The sequence below is a fragment of the Rana temporaria genome, chromosome 1 (assembly GCF_905171775.1).
Source record: "Rana temporaria chromosome 1, aRanTem1.1, whole genome shotgun sequence".
Taxonomy (NCBI): domain Eukaryota; kingdom Metazoa; phylum Chordata; class Amphibia; order Anura; family Ranidae; genus Rana; species Rana temporaria.
The window spans coordinates 166,658,645-166,678,736 of NC_053489.1; the positions used below are offsets into that span (position 1 = coordinate 166,658,645).

The 20,092-nt window shown below is 40.2% G+C and overlaps 1 protein-coding gene across 5 annotated transcripts in view; it reads right to left on the minus strand.

Annotated features, from left to right (window-relative positions):
* Nucleotides 1-3,540: 3,540 nt before the first annotated feature.
* SUDS3 (SDS3 homolog, SIN3A corepressor complex component) overlaps nucleotides 3,541-20,092 on the minus strand; it is a 62,140-nt gene continuing 45,588 nt past the window's right edge. For all 5 annotated transcript variants that reach the window (XM_040345690.1, XM_040345673.1, XM_040345681.1 and 2 more), the window contains 2 exons: nucleotides 6,314-6,398; nucleotides 3,541-4,382 (listed from right to left, as the gene is read on the minus strand). In XM_040345690.1, coding sequence (XP_040201624.1) covers nucleotides 4,284-4,382; nucleotides 6,314-6,398 — 184 coding nt within the window. In that variant the 3' untranslated portion in view covers nucleotides 3,541-4,283. The remainder of the gene's footprint in view (nucleotides 4,383-6,313; nucleotides 6,399-20,092) is intronic.

Below are 20,092 nucleotides of genomic sequence, written 5' to 3' on the forward strand. Positions count from 1 at the left end.
TAAAGAAGACCGATTGTCTATTCATTCTGCCACAAGGCCCAAAGAGGGCCAGGCAGCGTCGAAATCCACTATTGCAAGATGGATTCGACAAGTCATTATTCAGGCCTATGGTTTAGAAAGGAAGATCCCTCCTTTTCAGGTGAAAGAGCACTCGACTAGAGCAGTTGATGCTTCATGGGCAGTGCATCACCAGGCCTATATGGCTCAGATCTGTAAGGCTGCTACTTGATCTTCGGGATTATACATTTACTAAATTCTACCAGATAACTGTGAGAGGATACAAGGATGCTTCAGGCTGCGCTATAGAGCCTATGGCTCGATGGCGGTCTTATTTTTATCCGTGTCTCCCTCCCCTCAAATGTTAGCATTGCTATGGGACATCCCATTAAGTTATTAAGGCTCTGTGTCCCGTGATGTATGATCAAGAAAATAGATTTTTTTAATACAGCTTACCTGTAAAATCCTTTTCTTGGGAATATATAACGGGACTCAGAGCTCCCACCCCTCTTCTGAGTTAACGTGGAACACTTATTGCTTTGCTACAAAACTGAGGTACTCTCCATTTGGGAGGGGTTATATAGGGGAGGAACTCAATTTTAATTGGGTTTGCCAGTGTCCAATCCTGTGGTGAGTACATAACCCATTAAGTAATTAAGGCTCTGTGTCGCGTGATGTATTCCCAAGAAAGGGATTTTACAGGTAAGCTACTATATATTAAAAAATCCTATTTTTGTTTTCACATTTAAATATAATGGGGTAGTCTGATTTAGAAAATGCAGACAGTAGTAGCATTTTAAAATGTATACACTCTTAACATGCACTGGTTAAAAAAAAAAAAAAAAAGAAGATTTGAACTATCATATGAAATGCCTCCAAATAACACCAAATAAAGTTCAGCTGTTGTAGTAAGTCTTTCCTGACATTTTCTTAGTCGCATCCTACAGCAAAAGCCATGGTCCGCAGAGAACGTCCAAAGCATCAGAGGGATCTCATTGTTATAAGTATCAGTCAGGAGAAGGGCAAAAAATAATTTCTAAGGCATTAGATATATCATGGAACACAGTGAAGTCATCAAGTGGAGAAAATATGGCACTACAGTGACATTACCTGGAACTGGACGCCCCTCCAAAAATGATGAAAAGACGAGAAGAAAACTGGTCAGGCAGGCTGCCAAGAAGACTACAACATTAAAGGAGCTGCAGGAATATCTGGCAAGTACATGTGACAACAATTTCCCTTATTCTTCATATGTCTGGGCTATGGGGTAGAGTGGCAAGACGGAAGCCCAAATAATTTTTGCAAAAACACATCTGAAGTCTCCCAAAAGCATTTGGAAAGACGCGTTATGGTCTGATGAAACCATTGTTGAACCTTTTGGCCATAATTACAAAAGGATATGTTGGCACAAAAACCACTGAACATCACCAAAAGAACACCATACCCACAGTGAAGCATGGTGGTGGCAGCATCATGCTTCGTGGCTGTTATTGTTTAGCTGAAACAAGGGCCTTAATCAAGGTAGAGGAAATTATGAACAGTTCCAAATACCCGTCAATATTGGCACAAAACCTTCACTGCTGCTAGAAAGCTGACCATGAAGAGGAACTTCATCTTTTAGCATGACAACAACCCAAAGCATACATCCAAATCAACAAAAGGAATGGCTTCACCAGGAGAAGATTAAAGTTTTGGAATGGCTCAGCCAGAGCCCAGACCTGAATCTGATTTAAAATCTGTGGGGTGGTCTGATGAGAGCTGTGCACAAGAGATGCCCCTGTAATCTGACACATTTGGAGTGTTTTTGCAAAGAGGAGTGGGCAAATATTGCCAAAGTCAAGGTGTGTCATGCTGATAGACTCATACGCAAAAAGACTGAGTGCTGTTATAAAATCAAAAGGTGCTTCAACACAGTATTAGTTTAAGGGTGTGCACACTCATGCAACCATATTATTTTAGTTTTGTAGTTTTACTTCCCTCCACCTAAAATATTTCAGTTTGTTGTTCAACTGAGTTGTACAGTTCATGGGTCACATTAAAAAAAAGTGTGGAAAAAGTTCTGAAATGATTTGTCTAAATTTCTTTACATAACAGAAATCTGACATTTTAACAGGTGTGTGTAGACTTTTTATATTCACTGTAGGCATTGAATGGTTAGTATACTATTGGACTAAACCGAGAAGAGCACCCACCTCCTATATTTGGTGAACTTTGCCTTGATCTTGAAACGTTCTGTCAAGGAAGGAAGGTAGGGTAGCCAACACAGCTCATTTTCACTTCAGTGTGGCCAAGCAAGATGCATAGCCAAAGTTTGTTAAACACTTGTGTACTGAACTAATTTCACTCTTCACCACTTCCGGACTGTCTCACGCCGATATAAGTCGGCAATTTGAAGAGGAATATCATTGTTATGGCAGCCACTGGCTACCATTTTATTATTGCATTTTAGTGTAAATACGAGATCTGAGGTCTTTTTGACCCCAAATATTATATTTAAGGAGGTCCTGTTATGGTTTTTTCTTACATTCCTTGTAATAGGAAAATAAGGACAGAGTAAAATATATGTGAGTAGCGCCCGCATATGAAAACTTTTTAAGTGCTGCTAAACCCTTAAAGGGTCACTAAAGGAATTTTTTTTAGCTAAATAGCTTCCTTTACCCTACTGCAGTCCTGGTTTCATGTCCTCATTGTTCGTTTTTGCTTTGATGTTGCTGTAATTCCTCTCTGTTCTGGACACTTCCTGGTTGTCCGTTTCCTGATCACCACAGTACTGGGAGATTTCTCACTGTGGTGACTAATAAAGGAGGTGTGATTACTGTGTGTCTAAAACTCCTCAGCACCAATCCAGTTTCGTTTTGCAAAACCTTCACTGCCCTCTATTGGCTCTCTGGCTCTGTACATCAGAGAACCAGGAAACAACAGCAAAAACGAAACTAAACTGTAGGTACATTATATGATTGGTTTTTATCTATTTTTAATAATTTTTAAAAGGAATCAGTTAACTATTATGTCTCTATACCCTGTGTAAACAGTCATTTCAGCAAAAAAAAAAAATTCCTTTAGTGACCCTTTAACATTCACCTGTGTTCAATTCAAAGCTAATAAAACATCAGCATGCATGATAAGCAGGCACCTGGAAAAGTCCATACTTACATATATCTTGCAGAGTGTCTGAGAATCACTTGAAATTCAGGCACTCCATTGTCAAATATTGGATTTTTTTTTTATCTGAACTTTGATCCACACTACAACCCTGTGAACCCCGCTATTGGTCAGTAGGCCAATCGTAGTGATGGAGCAAAAAATGTAATAAAAAATTAAATAACTTCTGGTACCCAAATTCAACTTCAGAAACTAAAGTTGGTATTCATATGATAGAGCATACTGGGTCTTAGGGCTACCAGGCACATACAGGGTACTTGAAGATATGCAAAGGCAACCTCATGTGCCAGCAGAAGGTTTATCATCCTTAAAATGAACACAAATAAATTTAAAATCTTTTTATGGTCCTTTTTTAGTACATAATAAACACGTAAACACTGAAAATTTTAAAATGAATACATTTTAAAGCAGCTTGAGATAAGATTTACAATAATACATTGACAACTAATAGAAGCAGAGGAATACAAAGAACCAATTTTTCCACAAAAATTCCTGAGATCGTATCTTACTTGAATTATAAATTTATCAGTTTGGTCGTTTGGGTGATTTTAAAAACCGCCATCACCAAACCTAAAATACAAATGAGCAAGATGCACTGGTTGCAACAATGAAATGTATAATGAATAATATCTAAGATCTTATTCCCTGCCTTTTATTCTGCATCTAAAAGCAGCTGCTTTAGTAAAACATAAACATCATAATAAAGTTACAACAAAACAAGTTAAAAAAAAAAAATGTAATACGTTATAGTCACTTTGAGCTTTGTGAGGAGTTGGCAAAAAAAAAAAAAAGAACTACTTTATGCAGCAGCACTGAGATTTTGTGAAACAATTCTCTTCGCAGAAGATGCAGTTGACTCTTTGTTCAGCTCAATACTAGAATCCCCAAAAAAATAATCTTCAGGTCAAGATATACTGAAGAATAATTGAATAGTCTATCACCACAAGTCTTCAGTACCACCGACACTAAAAAGGATTTGAAAATCTCACTATACAAGGTAATGTTCACTGATCATAGTTTGCATTTCAGTCTGTGCAGGTCAGTGTTGCCAACTGTCATCCTGATGAAAGATGATGTGTCATAAAGGAACGGTCACATTAGAAGACTGGTGAGACCAGTAGGTTTTATGCAGCGGAACGCCTCCGGATAACAAACAAGCCCCTCTGTAGCTGGCCTAGGTAGATCCTCATCTTTGTGCTGTCAATGCTTTTCCTCACCCAAATCTGTCAAAAAAAAGTTTAGTGAATATAATAAAAAAAAATATTAAAAAAAATAAAAAAAAAAGAGAAAAAGAAACTTGATATGAATACAAGGTAGGATATTTTTCTAAATTAAGGAACTAAAAAAACATTACATTCAATAATTAAACATACTTCCATTGTAAATTGAGAAAGCACCCAATTTGCAGTCTAATAACTAACAATCTCAAACATTACAGTATGAATGCATTAACACATCATTTAAGTGATAATAAAGTGTTTTTTTATTTAAAAATAAAAACACATTATACTTACTTGCTCTGTGTAATGTTTTTTTAAAAAGCAGCCCTGATCCTCTTCTTCTTGGGTCCCACATCGGCATTCCTGACCGCTCCCTCCTGCCAAGTGCCCCCACAGCAAGCAGCTTGCTATGGGGCACCCAAACTGACCCGCTGCTCTGTGTGTCCATTTACACGGAGCTGTGGCTCAGCCCCGCCCCCTCCGTCTCCATCTCCTGACTGGCTCATTGGCTGTGATTAACAGCAGCAGAAGCCAATGGCTCTTGCTGCTGTCAAAAGCCAATCAGGAGTGCGAGTCTCCAGAGAGGCAAAGTACTCCTGGCCATGCTGGATCGAGAATGGGGCTCAGGTAAGTATTAGGGGGGCTGCTGCACACAGAAGGTTTTTTACCTTCATGCATTAAATGCATGAAGGTAAAAAAAATAAATAAAAAAAAAAAATGTACTTTTAAATGCAGGCAGTGTAAGTACTCGAATTTGACCTGGCATCTGCTTCTTGCAGTCCAATGTAAAGCAAATCTTAGAGACTGTGAGAAGGAGAAGCGATGAAAGGAGCTGACAGGTTCACTTTATGAAGACTTAAAGGGTGCATTAGACTCTTAATGTCTCCACTACACTCTGCCTTAGTACACAGTACTTGAACTACTGCTTACCCGTCCTCAACCTGCCAGTATCTGACAGCTACATATCCAGAACGCTGAGAGCTTAACCCATCAACAGCAATGAAAGGGTTAAAAAACAATGTCTTGAATGACAAAAAAATCTAAAAAAAATTATAATGTAAAAAACACAAGCCTCAAATAGTAAGAGAAAAAAAATTTGGTGGAGCCAATTAATCCCAGGGTAAATTTCCAGTTATACATTTATACGCACATGGCAGCAGCCACCACAGGTTTCTCACCATCTGCGGTGTCAATTCTGACCTTAAGAAATATCTGTGACAGTTGCCGTCACACCCAGACGGGAATTCAACAATTATCAAATATGGCAGCCCTCAAAGAGGCAGAGATTCTTTCGTTGCCGATTACACCATTCAGAATTTTTGGCAAAATTTGCAAAGTCCTTGGTTCCCAATTGTGTAGTCACAGGCTTGGGACAGGGAGGTGACCAAACTCTATTGCTTTACTGCATCAGAAAATATCAGGTCACTAACCAAGATCCACCATTTGGCTGAGACTGTTTGAACCAATTTACAAATCCTTTAGCAGGTAAAAAAGTTCCCATATAGGTTTTCACCTATGTTTAGCAGTTAGCCTGGAATATAGGATTACAAATGTTAAGATAAGATAAGATACAGCCAAACAGGGTGTGCAATATTTAACCGAATCAAGCAACTGAATTGCATTGCAAATAAAGCAAAAAGCACAACCATTGGGAAGTAAAGCAAAAGCAGCAAGTAAAGGTCCACAATATTGTAATAAAAAAATATGGACACTTCCAAACACATGTACTTTTTAGGTCATATACTGCTTGTACATGAGAGAGGCCATATTTTCCTAAAACATTCATTGGCTTTTTTTGCTGCTTACCAGTGCAATACGATGGTTCTACATTCTGTTCCTTATAGCACAAACCTATGGAGTCATCTCATAAAAACAATGCACTCCCTATGTGGCTGATAACCTAAATTAAATGCTATTCTCCACTGTACATGTACCTCATTAGTTCCAACTGAACTGATCACACAGCTGATTTTGGTATTGTCCTTTGATTCTAGGTATATTGCTTGACTCTTGTGATACCTAAAAAGGAAAGAAACAAAGAATTATAGTACTGATTGATTCAGTAAAATAATGGTCTAGTTATGCCTACTAGTTTCAAAGCATCTTTTATTTGTTTTCTTCTAAGAAAAGCAGGCCCTGTAGAATTAGAAGAAGTTTTTTGCTGGCATTTTCAGAATAACTATAGTGGCAAAGCTACCTGCAAATATTTAGCAAGAATAAATTAGTAAATGGTTTCATTAATCTCTAATAATAAAATGAATATACTGTGCTATCTCCAAAATAAAGTGCAGCAGCCAACACAGCAAAATAAATAAAAAATGCAGTATAAATTCAGAAAAAAAGTGTAGTGCTAGGAGTATGACAAACTATCTAATAACAAATATCAAAAATTAAATAGTAAACATCACCATATGTGTACACCATAGTGAAGAAAACTCATACGAAGACAACATATATAAACAAAGTCCATATAGAGTCCAATTGATAAGTGATTAAACTCTTTCTAGTACTGACCACTAGAAAGAAAGTTGTGATAGAAAAACCAAAAGTGAAAAAGTCCAATTAATGAGTAAGTGAACCCATTCTGATAGTGACTACTTGAAAGAAGAATTTGATAGGCGATCCACCACCGTATGTCATAAGGCTTACCGGAAAGATTGAACCTAGATGAGCATGTACCCAACTAGGTCAATCAAACTTTATGAGAGTCAATACACCATGGGGGGGGGGGGTGTCACAGGAGCCTCAAATACTGGGAGATCTCGATGGAACCTCAGGTTTGTTAATCCAAGGGACTCAAACAGGAAATCCAATAGTAATAAAGACACAGCAAAGATGGGCTCCCAATCATGTGTCATATTATGGCATCCAACCAATAGAATATGTAAAAGAAAAGTAGGGGCGCACATAGCATAATTCTGTAAGATATCTCGTAGCATTTATTTAAAGATAAGAAAAAAAAAACTCACATTTGCAGCAATATAAAAGCACTCATAAAATCAGGGTAACAGTGGCATCAGTAGTCCTTCCCGGCATGTTTCGTTCAAAAGAACATCATCTGGGGTACTGATACACTGTTACAAGTAACCTTAAATACATAAAAGAACCCCCATAGACAAATCATGGCTCCAATGGGAAAGCAGCAGTCATGACTCACCACTTCCGGGTTTGCCAAGATGGAGTCTATGGCGTGCGGTTCAAGCCTCGTTGTGGTTTAAAAAACCGCAAATGGCAGGAGAGTGTCTCGCTCAAAGCAATAATGCCTCCAGAAAACAAATACATGACGAATTGTACATTGGAGGAACTCACCATATAGCTCAAACTTCACCAAGCAGGGAGCCAAATCCTATATCTATGTTGCTGTACAGAGAGACACTATGCATGCGTTCCAGGATATACAGAGCCGCGCCGTACCGGAAGTCGTCACATGCGTTCCAGATCTGGAAACTGCAAATGTGAGTTTTTTTCTTTTTAATAAATGCTGTGAGATATCTTACAGAATTATGCAATGTGCGCCCCTACGTTTCTTCTTTTACATATTCTAATTGGTTGGATGCCATAATATATGACACATGATTGGGAGTCCATCTTTGCTGTGTCTTTATTACTATTGGATTTCCTGTTTGAGTCCCTTCGATTAACAAACCTGAGGTTCCATCGAGATCTCCCAGTATTTGAGGCTCCTGTGACACACCCCCCCCCCCCCCCCCATGGTGTATTGACTCTCAAAGTTTGATTGACCTAGTGGGTACATGCTCATCTGGGTTCAATCTTTCCGGTAAGCCTTATGACATACGGTGGTGGATCTCCTATCAAATTCTTCTTTCAAGTAGTCACTATCAGAATGGGTTCACTTACTCATTAATTGGACTTTTTCACTTTTGGTTTTTCTATCACAACTTTCTTTCTAGTGGTCAGTACTAGAAAGAGCTTAATCACTTATCAATTGGACTCTATATGGACTTTGTTTATATACGTTGTCTTCGTATGAGTTTTCTTCACTATGTTCTACACATATGGTGATGTTTACTATTTAATTTTTGATATTTGTTATTAGATATTTGTTATTAGATATTTTGTCATACTCTAGCGCTACACTTTTTTCCGAATTAATCTCTAATGATTATACGCATTTAATGAAGGCTCTGAAGGGTTGTTACAAAGGTTTCCGTACTAAACATAATTGTGAATGTTGCCAGTGGCTTTTTTAAACAATGCATTTAGCAACATCCTCTTTTACTGGTGAAGTGCAAGAAAGTACTAAATCCAGCATTTTTATAATGCGAGTTACACTACCATCTGAATATAAAAAAACAAACAAAAAAACAGGATTTTTGGATGCACCACATAATCCTTTTTTGGAGTCTACTGAGGGACATAAGAAGTCATATTGTCAGTTTACATTGCCACTTACAAGAGGATTGGACACTAGCAATAAACAAAAAAAATAAAGAAAATCACGCTGTAGGCCAACCCCTCTAACTAGCATGCCTTTGTATGTAGCAAGCAGTACCAAGAGCATGATCATAAACAGAGAAGTTGGGACCTTTGACAGGAAATCATATGCTATGCAGTTCACCTGAAGAGTGGACAAAAACCTAACAACCACTAACCGGTGCAAAACAAAAAACAAAAACTGGACTACCTATAGCCCAAGGCTGGCCATAAAATTATAACATTTTCTTATTTCATTTGCTTTTGGATTTACCAAAACCATATAATATGGAAGTCAAACCTAAACACTTTTCATTAGTATGCAATCAGGCAGGCCCTAGAACTACATAGCTGAAGGTAAATCTGAAAGGAAATGGAGCAAGAAAATGGTATACTGTATGGTCAACTTAAGAGCTGCCTGAAGGACCAACACTCAAAACAAGGGTTTGGCTTCATCCAGTGTCACAACAGGCTGCCCAAGACCCGGAAAAAAAATGGCCACCCATCAGGGAGGAGTGACTCAACATGGAGGGAACGTTGAACCATGGACCAAGCAGGGAGCTGCTCAACGTGAACCCATCAAAAACATGTGGAACAAAAAAAAAAGAGGGAGGAAAAAAAATCCACAACTTGACACAATTCCCTAGTAGGAAAGGGTACCAGAGAAATGAGCCCAAGACACAGCAGCCATCATCCTGAGAAGTACCAGGAATGTAGGGACAACGCTGTGGATGCAGAGCCCTGCTAGGACAGAGGAAAATCAAAGCTGGCCCCAGTTGACTGAACAGGTCAGGGAATCCACTGGTCAGGGGGGACACTGAGGGGTTACCAGGTACCCAATTGGCCTGCCCTCAGAGGGAGTCTTCAGAGACTGGGCAAGCACTGAGGCCAATGGCTCTGGCCGACTTGCTACCTTAATGGGGTCTGGAAAGTGCCCAACGTGGAGCCCAGCACAAAAAGTCACTTCCAGGTTGGCGCTGCAATGCAGGGTCCAGGTATGGCACACCAAAGCTAGGTAGAGATGTGGAAAAGAATCTTGACTGAAGAAAAAAAAAAAAAGGCTTTTGATAGCGGAGCTGAAGAAAAAAAACACACACACACACACACACACACACACACACACACACACACACACACACACACTCCACCGTCAAAGGGCACTAGCAGAAAACTGAGGGATGTTGGGCAGAAGAGGGGTTAAAATGTTTGTTTAACAAGGTCCAATCCTTTTGCAGGTAATAGTATGACCCAACAACTCATGATTTTCTGTGTCCCTAAATGGACAGAAAAGAAAGAAACAAACAGATTTATACAAGTTTCCTGAATGAAACATGGACATTTAGATGGTGAACGGTCTCAGCTGTTTGTAGACCGTGCCTTATCAGCAACATGACCCGTTTACAAACGCCGATAAAATATCAAAACATTATACAGCTAAGTATCTGAGAACAATATTTTGCATTGTACAGATAAGCGTTTCCCAAGTCCAAAATAAAAGCTGTGTTGGGCCCCAGTAACCAGATTTTCACTTCTACTCTTCGTATACCAATATCAGAAAAAAGCAGCTTTGAATTTAGACCCTTTAAGGGCCCTTTCACACAGGGCGGATCAGTAATGATCCGCCTCCGTGTGTCCGTAAAGCTCAGCGGGGATCCTCCGTAAAATCCCCACTGAGCCGTCGGCTGACAGGGCGGTCCCCGCACACTGTGCAGGGACCGCCCTGTCTTTCCTCCGCTCTCCCCTATGGGGGGATTGGATGAACACGAATCGTATGTCCGTGTTCACCCGATCCGATCCGCCAGACGGAAGAAAAATAGGATTTTCTTCCGTCCAAAAAAAAAATCGGAGCTTTGCGGAGGCGGGTGATTACGGGTGTCAGCGGATGGTCATCCGCTGACACCCGCAATCACCTAGGGACCAATATATGTCTGGTTTTCATCCGCAACGGATGGATGAAAATGCGGACATACGGTCCGCACATGTGAAAGGGGCCTTACCCCTTCCTGCTGACGTAACACATAGGTGGCCCCACTGCACTGGGCTTTTTTCTGTGGGGCCGCATATTTGCGTATATCCCTTTGTGCTTGGAGCGCACCACACAGCGTGCCCACAGCAGAGAGACCAGGTCTCCCTGAGAGCCCTGGACCCCATACCAATGAACGGGACCGGGGCCTCCTGATTCTGGGTCACCTGACCGCTGTGGTAGCCTCCAATTGGTTACTACAGTGACCAGTCACAGTGAAGGCTGCCCCGTGTCTCTCTGTGAATGGACTCAAAGAGCATCTCTTTCCTTGCAGAGAGTAAATGCATAAATAAAAAATAAAAAAAAGTATCCAGGTTTGATCTAGGTTAGTGCCAGTGTTGGTGTTTGGGTCAAGCAGGGGTTATAGGTTAGGGTCAGTATATTTTGGGCAGGATTTATTTTTCCCCCCCATTAGCATCAGTGAGTTTTAGGTAGGACAAAAAGAAAAAAAAAGAAAAATGCACACGATTGCTTCTGGGCTGTACTATGGGTACAAACAAACATCTGTGGTTTTCCATTATTATTATTATTATTATTATTATTATTATTAATAATAATAATAATAATAATAATAATAGGGAGATATCCATAACCTTTTACGAACAAATAAAAGCCCAGTTTGTCCTGAAAAAAAAAAAAGTATAATCCACGTGCATGCACAAAGTAGTTGTGATATGTATGGTTTTACCAACAAAGTTGCAAAACTGTGCTTAGGCATCAAGATCACGCCCTTAGGAACGTTTTCTTTTTTCTTCAGCAATATATGGAATAAAAATGAGTCGTAAACAATAATGGAGTATGATGAAAAGTGCATGAACTAACAAATAGAAAAGAAAACACAGAAATGGGCTTAGGAGTAGAAAGCATCTAATAATATGGTGCTTTGCATTTTTGATAGGTGGTCTACTAAATTATGGTACCTTGTATTTTGATACAATGTCTGCTTTAACCACTTAAGGACCGCCTCCTGCACATATACGTCGGCAGAATGGCACGGCTGGGCACAGGAGCTGAAGAACGGAGAGAGGTGTGTGTAAACACACCTTCCCCGTTCTTCACAGTGGCACCGTCATTGATTGTCTGTTCCCTGATATAGGGAAAGACGATCAATGACGCCACACGTCCAGCCCCGCCCCCCTACAGTTAGAAACACATATGAGGTCACACTTAACCCCTACAACACCCCCTAGTGGTCAACTCCTAAACTGCAATTGTCTTTCTTTCCCACAGTAATCAATACATTTTTATAGCACTTTTTGCTGTGAAAATGACAAGGGTCCCAAAAATGTGTCAAAATTGTCCGATGTGTCCGCCATAATGTCGCAGTCATGAAAAAAATAAAATAAAAAATGTATATTAAATAAAAAAATGCCATAAAACTATCCCCTATTTTTTTTTTTCAAAATTGTCGCTCTATTTTTGTTTATAGCGCAAAAAATAAAAACCGCAGGAGGTGATCAAATACCACCAAAAGAAAGCTCTATTTATGGGAAAAAAAGGACGCAAATTTTGTTTGGGAGCCACGTCGCACGATCGCGCAATTGTCAGTTAAAGCAACGCAGTGCCGAATCGCAAAAAGGGGCAAGGTCCTTAACCTGCATATTGGTCTGGGTCTTAAGTGGTTAACAGCACTATGGGTAGGCTCACACTTTTGCACCTGCATTTATGATTTTAAGCTCTTTTTGATGCTAGTTGATGCGAGTATTTAGTGCGTTTTCATAGATTCTGCAATTTATTTGGGCAATGAAAATCACTATCTCCAGTGATATCATTAGGCGCCAACTTTGTCAGATCCACTTCCTGGTTTTCTGTGTGGCCTGTTGATGTGCTATCAGAGCAATCTTTTTTTTTTCATTCAAATTTATTTTCATCAGAATAGAGTCATAACAAAAAAAACAAAAAAACAAAAAAATGTAAAAAATAGTATTACAATACAATGTACAGATGGTTATATCATATTAAAATAGTTCAAAAGTTATATTGTTTCTGTGAAAATTCATATCTACTTATAATATTAAAACAATTGATTTTTACACAAAAAAAAAAAAGGAGTATCTTTTTAAATAATTAATATTACAATATATTTCATATATTCTATTCTACGTATCTATACACCAGATGACAAGGAAGTCCCCCCAGACACCCCGAAAGGGAACATGCTCTGCCCGAGGGGACAAGAGGGACTCTCCCACACACTCTCTATTCTTCCTCATAGATTTCTGGTTGGGATACAAGAGGATAAAGCTTGGAAAATCTTTAACAGTAAACATATCGGTCCTTGTTAAGATTAACCGGATATCAGAGCAATCTTGAGCCTTACATCTTTTCTTACAGAAGCTGAAGTGTAGCCCTCCGATTCCTCTTGTACTAAATTGTATTGTACTGTCTGCCTTCATTTTGTGAAGCACTGTGCAAACGGTTGGCTCTATAAAAGTCCTGTATAATACTACTACTACTACATTTTCAAAGCTACCGTATATACACTCGAGTATAAGCCGAGGCACCCAATTTTACCACAAAAAAAAAACCTGGGAAAACGGATTGACTCGAGTATAAGCCTAGTGTGGGAAATGCAGCAGCTACTCTAAGTGAAAAAAAAGAGGGTCAACAATGCCCATCTGCAGCCTCACTGTTCCCACCTGTCTCATCAGTGCCCATCTGCAGCCTCATGTACCTTTGTCATGCAACTGCAGTCGGCGTTCTAACAAAAGTTCCAACCGGGTGTACTGCACATGCGCAGGCACGAGAACGTCTTTCTGATGCACGTCGTCAACCCAAATACACCAACTCTACTAGCCGCCACACTGCGCCTGCGTGGCCTTCGTTTAACGCACAATAATCCCCTATCACACACACCAAGAAAGATGTTCTTGTGGAGACGCTCGCACAGAACTTGCACAATTCATATTACTTGTCAGTTTATGGTGCTTGTATCTTGTACTTGAGGCGGTGCCCCTGCTGCCATGCACCCAACTTGATTTTGAGACTTAAATAGTGGTGTGCAATATGAGCTTCTTTTTATTGTTTATGTGGATACAAAAAACGATTTTTAGCAGAGTAAGAGGGGTTACAAATTCTAAGATGGTTTTTAAAGGGGAGTTCCAGCTATTTGTATGTTTATTAAAAGTCAGCAGCAACAAAAAGTGTAGCTGCTGGCTTTTAATAAACAGGCACTTACCTGCTCCAGCGACGCGCCGGCCGGGGCTCCGCTCCTCTCCCCCCCTCCCCGGCCGGCGTCTTCATTTTCAGTGTGGGCACCCGGCCGTGACAGCTTTCGGCTTCACGGCCGGGCACCCACTGCGCATGCGCGAGCGGCACTGCGCATGCGCGAGCGGCGTGGCCCGGCGCCGCGCCGTGTAATTGGCCAGGAGATCGCCTAGGACCTGTGACGTGTCCTAGGCGATCGCCTACAGCAGCCACTTCCTGAAGGCGATTAAGCTTAGTCGCCTACAGGAAGGAGGAAGTGGGACAGGAAGTCCCACTCGTGCTGAAGCCCCCACTCCCCCCCAAAAAAAATTACATGCCAAATGTGGCATGTAAGGGGGAGAGGAGTGGGTTAAGAGGAAGTTCCAAATTTGGGTGGAACTCCTCTTTAATGACGTCTATACCTGTCAGTCCTGGTGACAACTACAACAGCAATATTTTGTACTGTTGTTACAAAAAAAAAAAAGTGAGGGATAATGCCCTTGATAGGGTCATGGAAAAAAAGAAGAAAAAAAACACAAACACACTTTTTTACATTCACATCAGTCACTGCCCTCAAGGAGCTTACATTCTAAGGTCCCTAACTCTCATTCATACACTAGGGCCAATTTATACAGGATACAATTAACCTACCAGCATGTGTTTGGAGTGTGAGAGGAAACCAGAGTATCCGGAGGAACCCCACACAGGCACAGGGAGATCATGCAAACTCCAGGCAGGCAGTGTCGTGGTTGGGATTTTAACCGGTGACCTGAGTGCTACTAGGTGGGAGTGCTAACCACTTAGCCACTGTATGTAGCAAAAGTAACAGGCTTTTGCTGTAAGTTCTGCTCTTCAGCTGCACGTACTCCCCTATTACGTTGCTCCCTTCTTCAAAATGTAAGCCTAACTCCAGCCAATTTTTTTTTTTACTCGTTTTAGTGGTGGAGGGAAAAAAAATATTATATATGTAAAGCGCTGGGTAAATTGACAGCGCTGTACAAGTACCTGTATTAACAATGATCAACGTACAGGTTTGCTTTAGGACAGAAAAAGATAATTTAATGGCATTTAGGGAGATAACATCTCGAGAACACAGGTTTACCTCCTGTTATGTTCTCCGATTCACCAACTTTTCCAGCAGAGCAGATTTCCATTTCTTAGTGAGAATGTGTAATTATAGATTCTGTCATTATAAATCTTGAGATTAACCCCTTACCGACACAGATCTCATTTGAAGTGCATCAAAATTAATGAAAAAATTTGACTGCTAGGAAGCGATTCTCAAACCACTGAGCACTTCCAAAACTCCTACATATTTTAGGCGTTACTTTTATATTTTTCGTTGACTAGCACCAACACACAGTAGATGCTAATATAAGGATTCAGTGATAGAAACACAAGAAATATTATTTAGGAGTCGTTTTCCTAAAAATAACTGCAAGTCTCGTCACATCTGTGTATTTTTAACTGCATGCAAAACACATGAAGAGATCTGTAGAACTAGAATTATATTCTATTAAGTAGCTTCATTGCCACCGACTCTTATGGAACCGATTTTACATTAAATTTGTATTTAACTGCAGCAAAAATGCACAAATATTAACAGTTGTGGCAGCAGGCAGGTTAAGTTCCCTGGTTGCATCCAGGATGCAATGTATATATCACCTAGGTTCAGGCTTTATGCCAGTTTGTACCTCTAGGGGGGGTGCTGGGAGTCCTGCTGGGAGGACTTGATGAGCCCAGCTGTATCAGGTGGGCTCGTTGGGTCCTCTACAAAAACTCCCAGCATGCTAAGAGATATATTCCAACCTGGAACCAGACCTGTGTGAATAGTCTGGGGAGTGTTCTCTGTGCGGTGAGACAAAGCCTGTGTGGCTACTACTACCACAACTTTAAACAGCAGGGAGTTAGGGACTGGGGCAGCACTAGGCTGTACCCAGGTGTTAGTTAGAAACACTGATGTGTTTAGTGAGCGGTCAAGTGACCAGGGTTTATTTTTGTGTTTCTTTTGTTTCTGTCACATTTATTTTTGTATATAGTTCAAATAAAAACCGCACCTTTTTGTTTTCCTCCCTACAACCGTCTGCTGTGCCTAATTGTTTTTGTGTGCTGAACCCATCCAGGGGGGTCACACACACACACCCGCTGCCGGGCTAACCCCTCACACAGTGTACTAATTTTCAACATCGGTTTCAGCAAATTTAACATAAAAAGGTAGAGAAATAAATAGATGAACGCAATTCTGCACAAAATTACAACATTTAAAAGATAAAAAAAAAATACAGTCAACATATTCTAATCTGTTTGGTTGAGGAGAAAAGAAAAAACGGATTTAAGGCACATCTTAAATCACTGAAACAGCGGCTGGACATAAACCTGTTTCTATATGGCAGAATAGACCAAGAATTTTCTCTAAGTTTTGCCTACACACCGATACGTGTATCAACAGTGGCATCTAGTGGCTAAATGTCTTTATTATGTCACAAAGTCAGATAAGAAAAATAAAACGCACACACACGCGCACGATTATGCATGCGTTTGTTAAAAATCATTAAAAAGACTATTCAAGTAGTCAAGTTTAATATTTTTTATTATATGTCCCCCTTTTCCCACACAGGACCCCCTGTGCTCCAAAACTGCCCTATGTATCCTCCATGATCTGAGGCTGGTCCTCTGCCAGGTTGAAGTATGCCCAGCAACATTCAACCCACTTCTTCCTTGGGGGAGGGAAGGGAATGTCATCAAGTCACCCCGGGCTCACAAGAGAATGCCTTAGAGAGAGGACCCCACATGCATCAAATTACCACACCAAAGACACCAGTTAAAAAGTACACACATACATACATATATATATATATATATTATATATAACTAGCCTTTTGTAATCCCCTGTACAGGAGTGATCCGAGAAGGAAAGAGAGAAGCAGCAAAAGGAGCCATTTACCTGTGCTGCAGTAGCTATGTGCCAACACGGAACAGGCTGACAGGAGGAGACAGCAAAGAGACAGATCTGTTCATAAGTCTGCAGCTTCTCCTTCATTGTCAACATCTATCTTCGCCCTCTTTTTGAGATCATTAGCAGTCAAAAACTGCTCTACCACTCATATGCAGACGACACGCAACTATATTTCCGCATTTGCAATAAAAAGGATCATCACCTCAATCTAGAGACATGCCTCTCTTTGATAGAGGACTGGATGACAAAGAGTTATCTTAAACTCAACGGAGCGAAAACAGAACTTCTCCTGTTTCACGCCAAGCGTATGAATCAACCTACAACAACTTGGACCCCAATTCTGGGCAAAATCATCACCCCTAGCGCCAAAGTCAAAAGTCTCGGGGTCATCTTTGACTCTCACATGACAATGGATGCACAAATAGGGTCAGTAGTCAGCGGATCTCACCATCTGCTGCGCCTACTACGCAGACTTACTCCTTTTATTCCCAAGGAAGACATAGCGGTCGTGGTGGGAGCTATTGTAAACTCAAGATTGGACTATGCAAATGCCCTTTACCTCGGACTCCCCAAGTACCAAATCGCTCGTCTACAAGTCGTTCAAAATACGGCCGTTAGGGCTCTTTCACACGTCCGTTCCGTTCGTCCGTTTTTTGGACGTCTGTTAACGGACCGCAATGATTCCCTATGGGCTAGCGTCCGTTAGCGGATGAGCATCCGCTAACGTCCGTTAGCATCCGTCTGCGTTAAGTTCCGTTTTTTTGGACGGAAGAAAACCCTATTTTTCTTCCGTCTAAAAAACGGAACGGACGAAAAACGGACGTTAACGGATGATCCGTTTATCATCCGTTCCGCTAACATCCGTTTTTCTATGTAAAAAGCCCCAAAAAAAAAAAAAAAAAAACGGATGAAAAAACGGATGGAAAAACTGATGCAAAAACTGATGCAAAAACTGATGCAAAAACTGATGCAAAAACTGATGCAAAAACTGACGAAAAACTGATGGAAAAACGGATCAACTGATGAAAAAAAAACTGATCTGAAAAACTGAACGGACGTGTGAAAGAGCCCTTAGACTTGTGACTGGGAAAAAACCCTGGGAATCAATCTCACCTTCACTGAGAGCCCTTCACTGGTTACCAGTAAAAGACAGAATCACTTTTAAAGCACTCTGTCTAACGCATAGATGTATCTATGGGAATGCTCCCAATTATCTATGCGAAAAAATAAAAGCTCATAAACCCAATCGCGTTCTGCGTTCCACCAATCAAAATTTCCTCCAGATACCCAAAGCCAGATACAAGTCCAAAGGAGAAAGGAGATTCGCGGTCCAAGGGCCTAGACTATGGAACGCTTTACCAACCAGCATTCGGTTGGAGGAGAATCACTTAGCATTCAGGAGAAAGATCAAGACTCATCTCTTTTGATACCAAAGGAGACAGGAACAACAAGCGCCCAGAGGCGATTAAATTTGCATGTGCTGCGCTATATAAGTTTTCATTCATTCATTCATTCATTGTGCAGTGACAGGCAGGCGGGGGGGGGGGGGACGAGACCTTGTTGTCATACTTAAAGTGTTACTAAACCCGCAACAGTAAAGTCAGTCTGTATATGCAGAATAGCATGCTTGTTATACTCACTGTGGAACTTAAGGTTGTAATCCTCTGCATTGTGTAAAAAGGCTGTTTTTTCCCTGTATGCACAGATCCTCCCCCTCCTGTACACTGTCTATCTGGGGAAAGCCAGCTAACACAGGCAGAGTAGCCAACCTGCACATGCTCAGCTGTTTCTTTTATGCTGAAGAGAACATTTACTTGTTCTCAGAGCTAGCCAGGTCACATGATATTGACATCACACATGTGGGTGTATACAGGCTGTAGAGAAAATCTCCTCCTTACTGAACTCTCAGCACTGGAGAAACTGTGTAGTTTATCATGTAACCGTGGTATACAGATCATCCAAAAAGGTATAGCGTGGCAGTATATTAATGTAAAAAGAAGAGTTATAAGCAGTGAGCACTGTGGCGGGGTTGGCGGATTAACTTTTCATATTACTGGGTTTAGCAACACTTTAACTGAAGTAGAGAAAAGTCACATATCCCGGGTGGAAGGGCTGTGTAATTCTCAGGAATGAATGAGCAGTAATACAAATCATTTAACAGGTGAAACAGCTTTCATATATGCGTTTAGCAAACAGCCTGGAGTTCAATTTAATAAAGAAACCGACAAAACCAAGAGAAAAATAACCCTTCTCTTTAAAAAGGAACCCAATTACTAAAAAGCATGACAAATTCCCACCAATATGAACTTAGACGGTATACACAAAAAATAAACTATCACTTTCAACAGGGATTAATTTAAATAAATAACAGTATTTCTCGCATTCTTTACATTGAACTTATTGTCAAACAGGAACTATAGAATCTGCCATTGCCGACTTGTTTTCGATGGTGCAGACTCTATTGCTCTGATCCATGTTTTATTACATATATATATATATAAAAAAAAAATATTATATATATATATATATATATATATATATATATATATATATATATATATATATATATATATATATATATATATATATATATATATATATATATATATATATATATATATATATATATATAATCTGATAAAGCCCAGCACTCAAATGTTCAATTAAATAAAGGATGACAGCATAAATCTTGTCATCAATGGCACCTTCCATATTGTTGGTCTGTAATCAATAACCAATCATAAAATGAGGACATCTTTCCATTTAAAAAATGTATAGTTACCATTGATTCTGTCTGGACGTGGGGAAACATGCAATATTTGGAATGCTGGAGGACCAGGACTTTATGCAGTACAATGTGGCACAAAATTAGTGTCCAAAATATGAATGGTCTGTTTTTCCCCACAGAAAGCAGTCACCCTTTCCCCTTCCTACTGCTACTTTCAGTGCAGACTTGAATTTAGTTTGTTGCAACACACAGATAGTTCTTTCAACTTTTTTTTTTTTTTTTTAACTCTTTACAAAAGAGGGGTGGGTATGATCTCCCAAACGTCTTAACACACTTAGGCCGAGTTCACACTGGCATTAAGAGCAGGTGTTTGAGAGGCGTTAAAA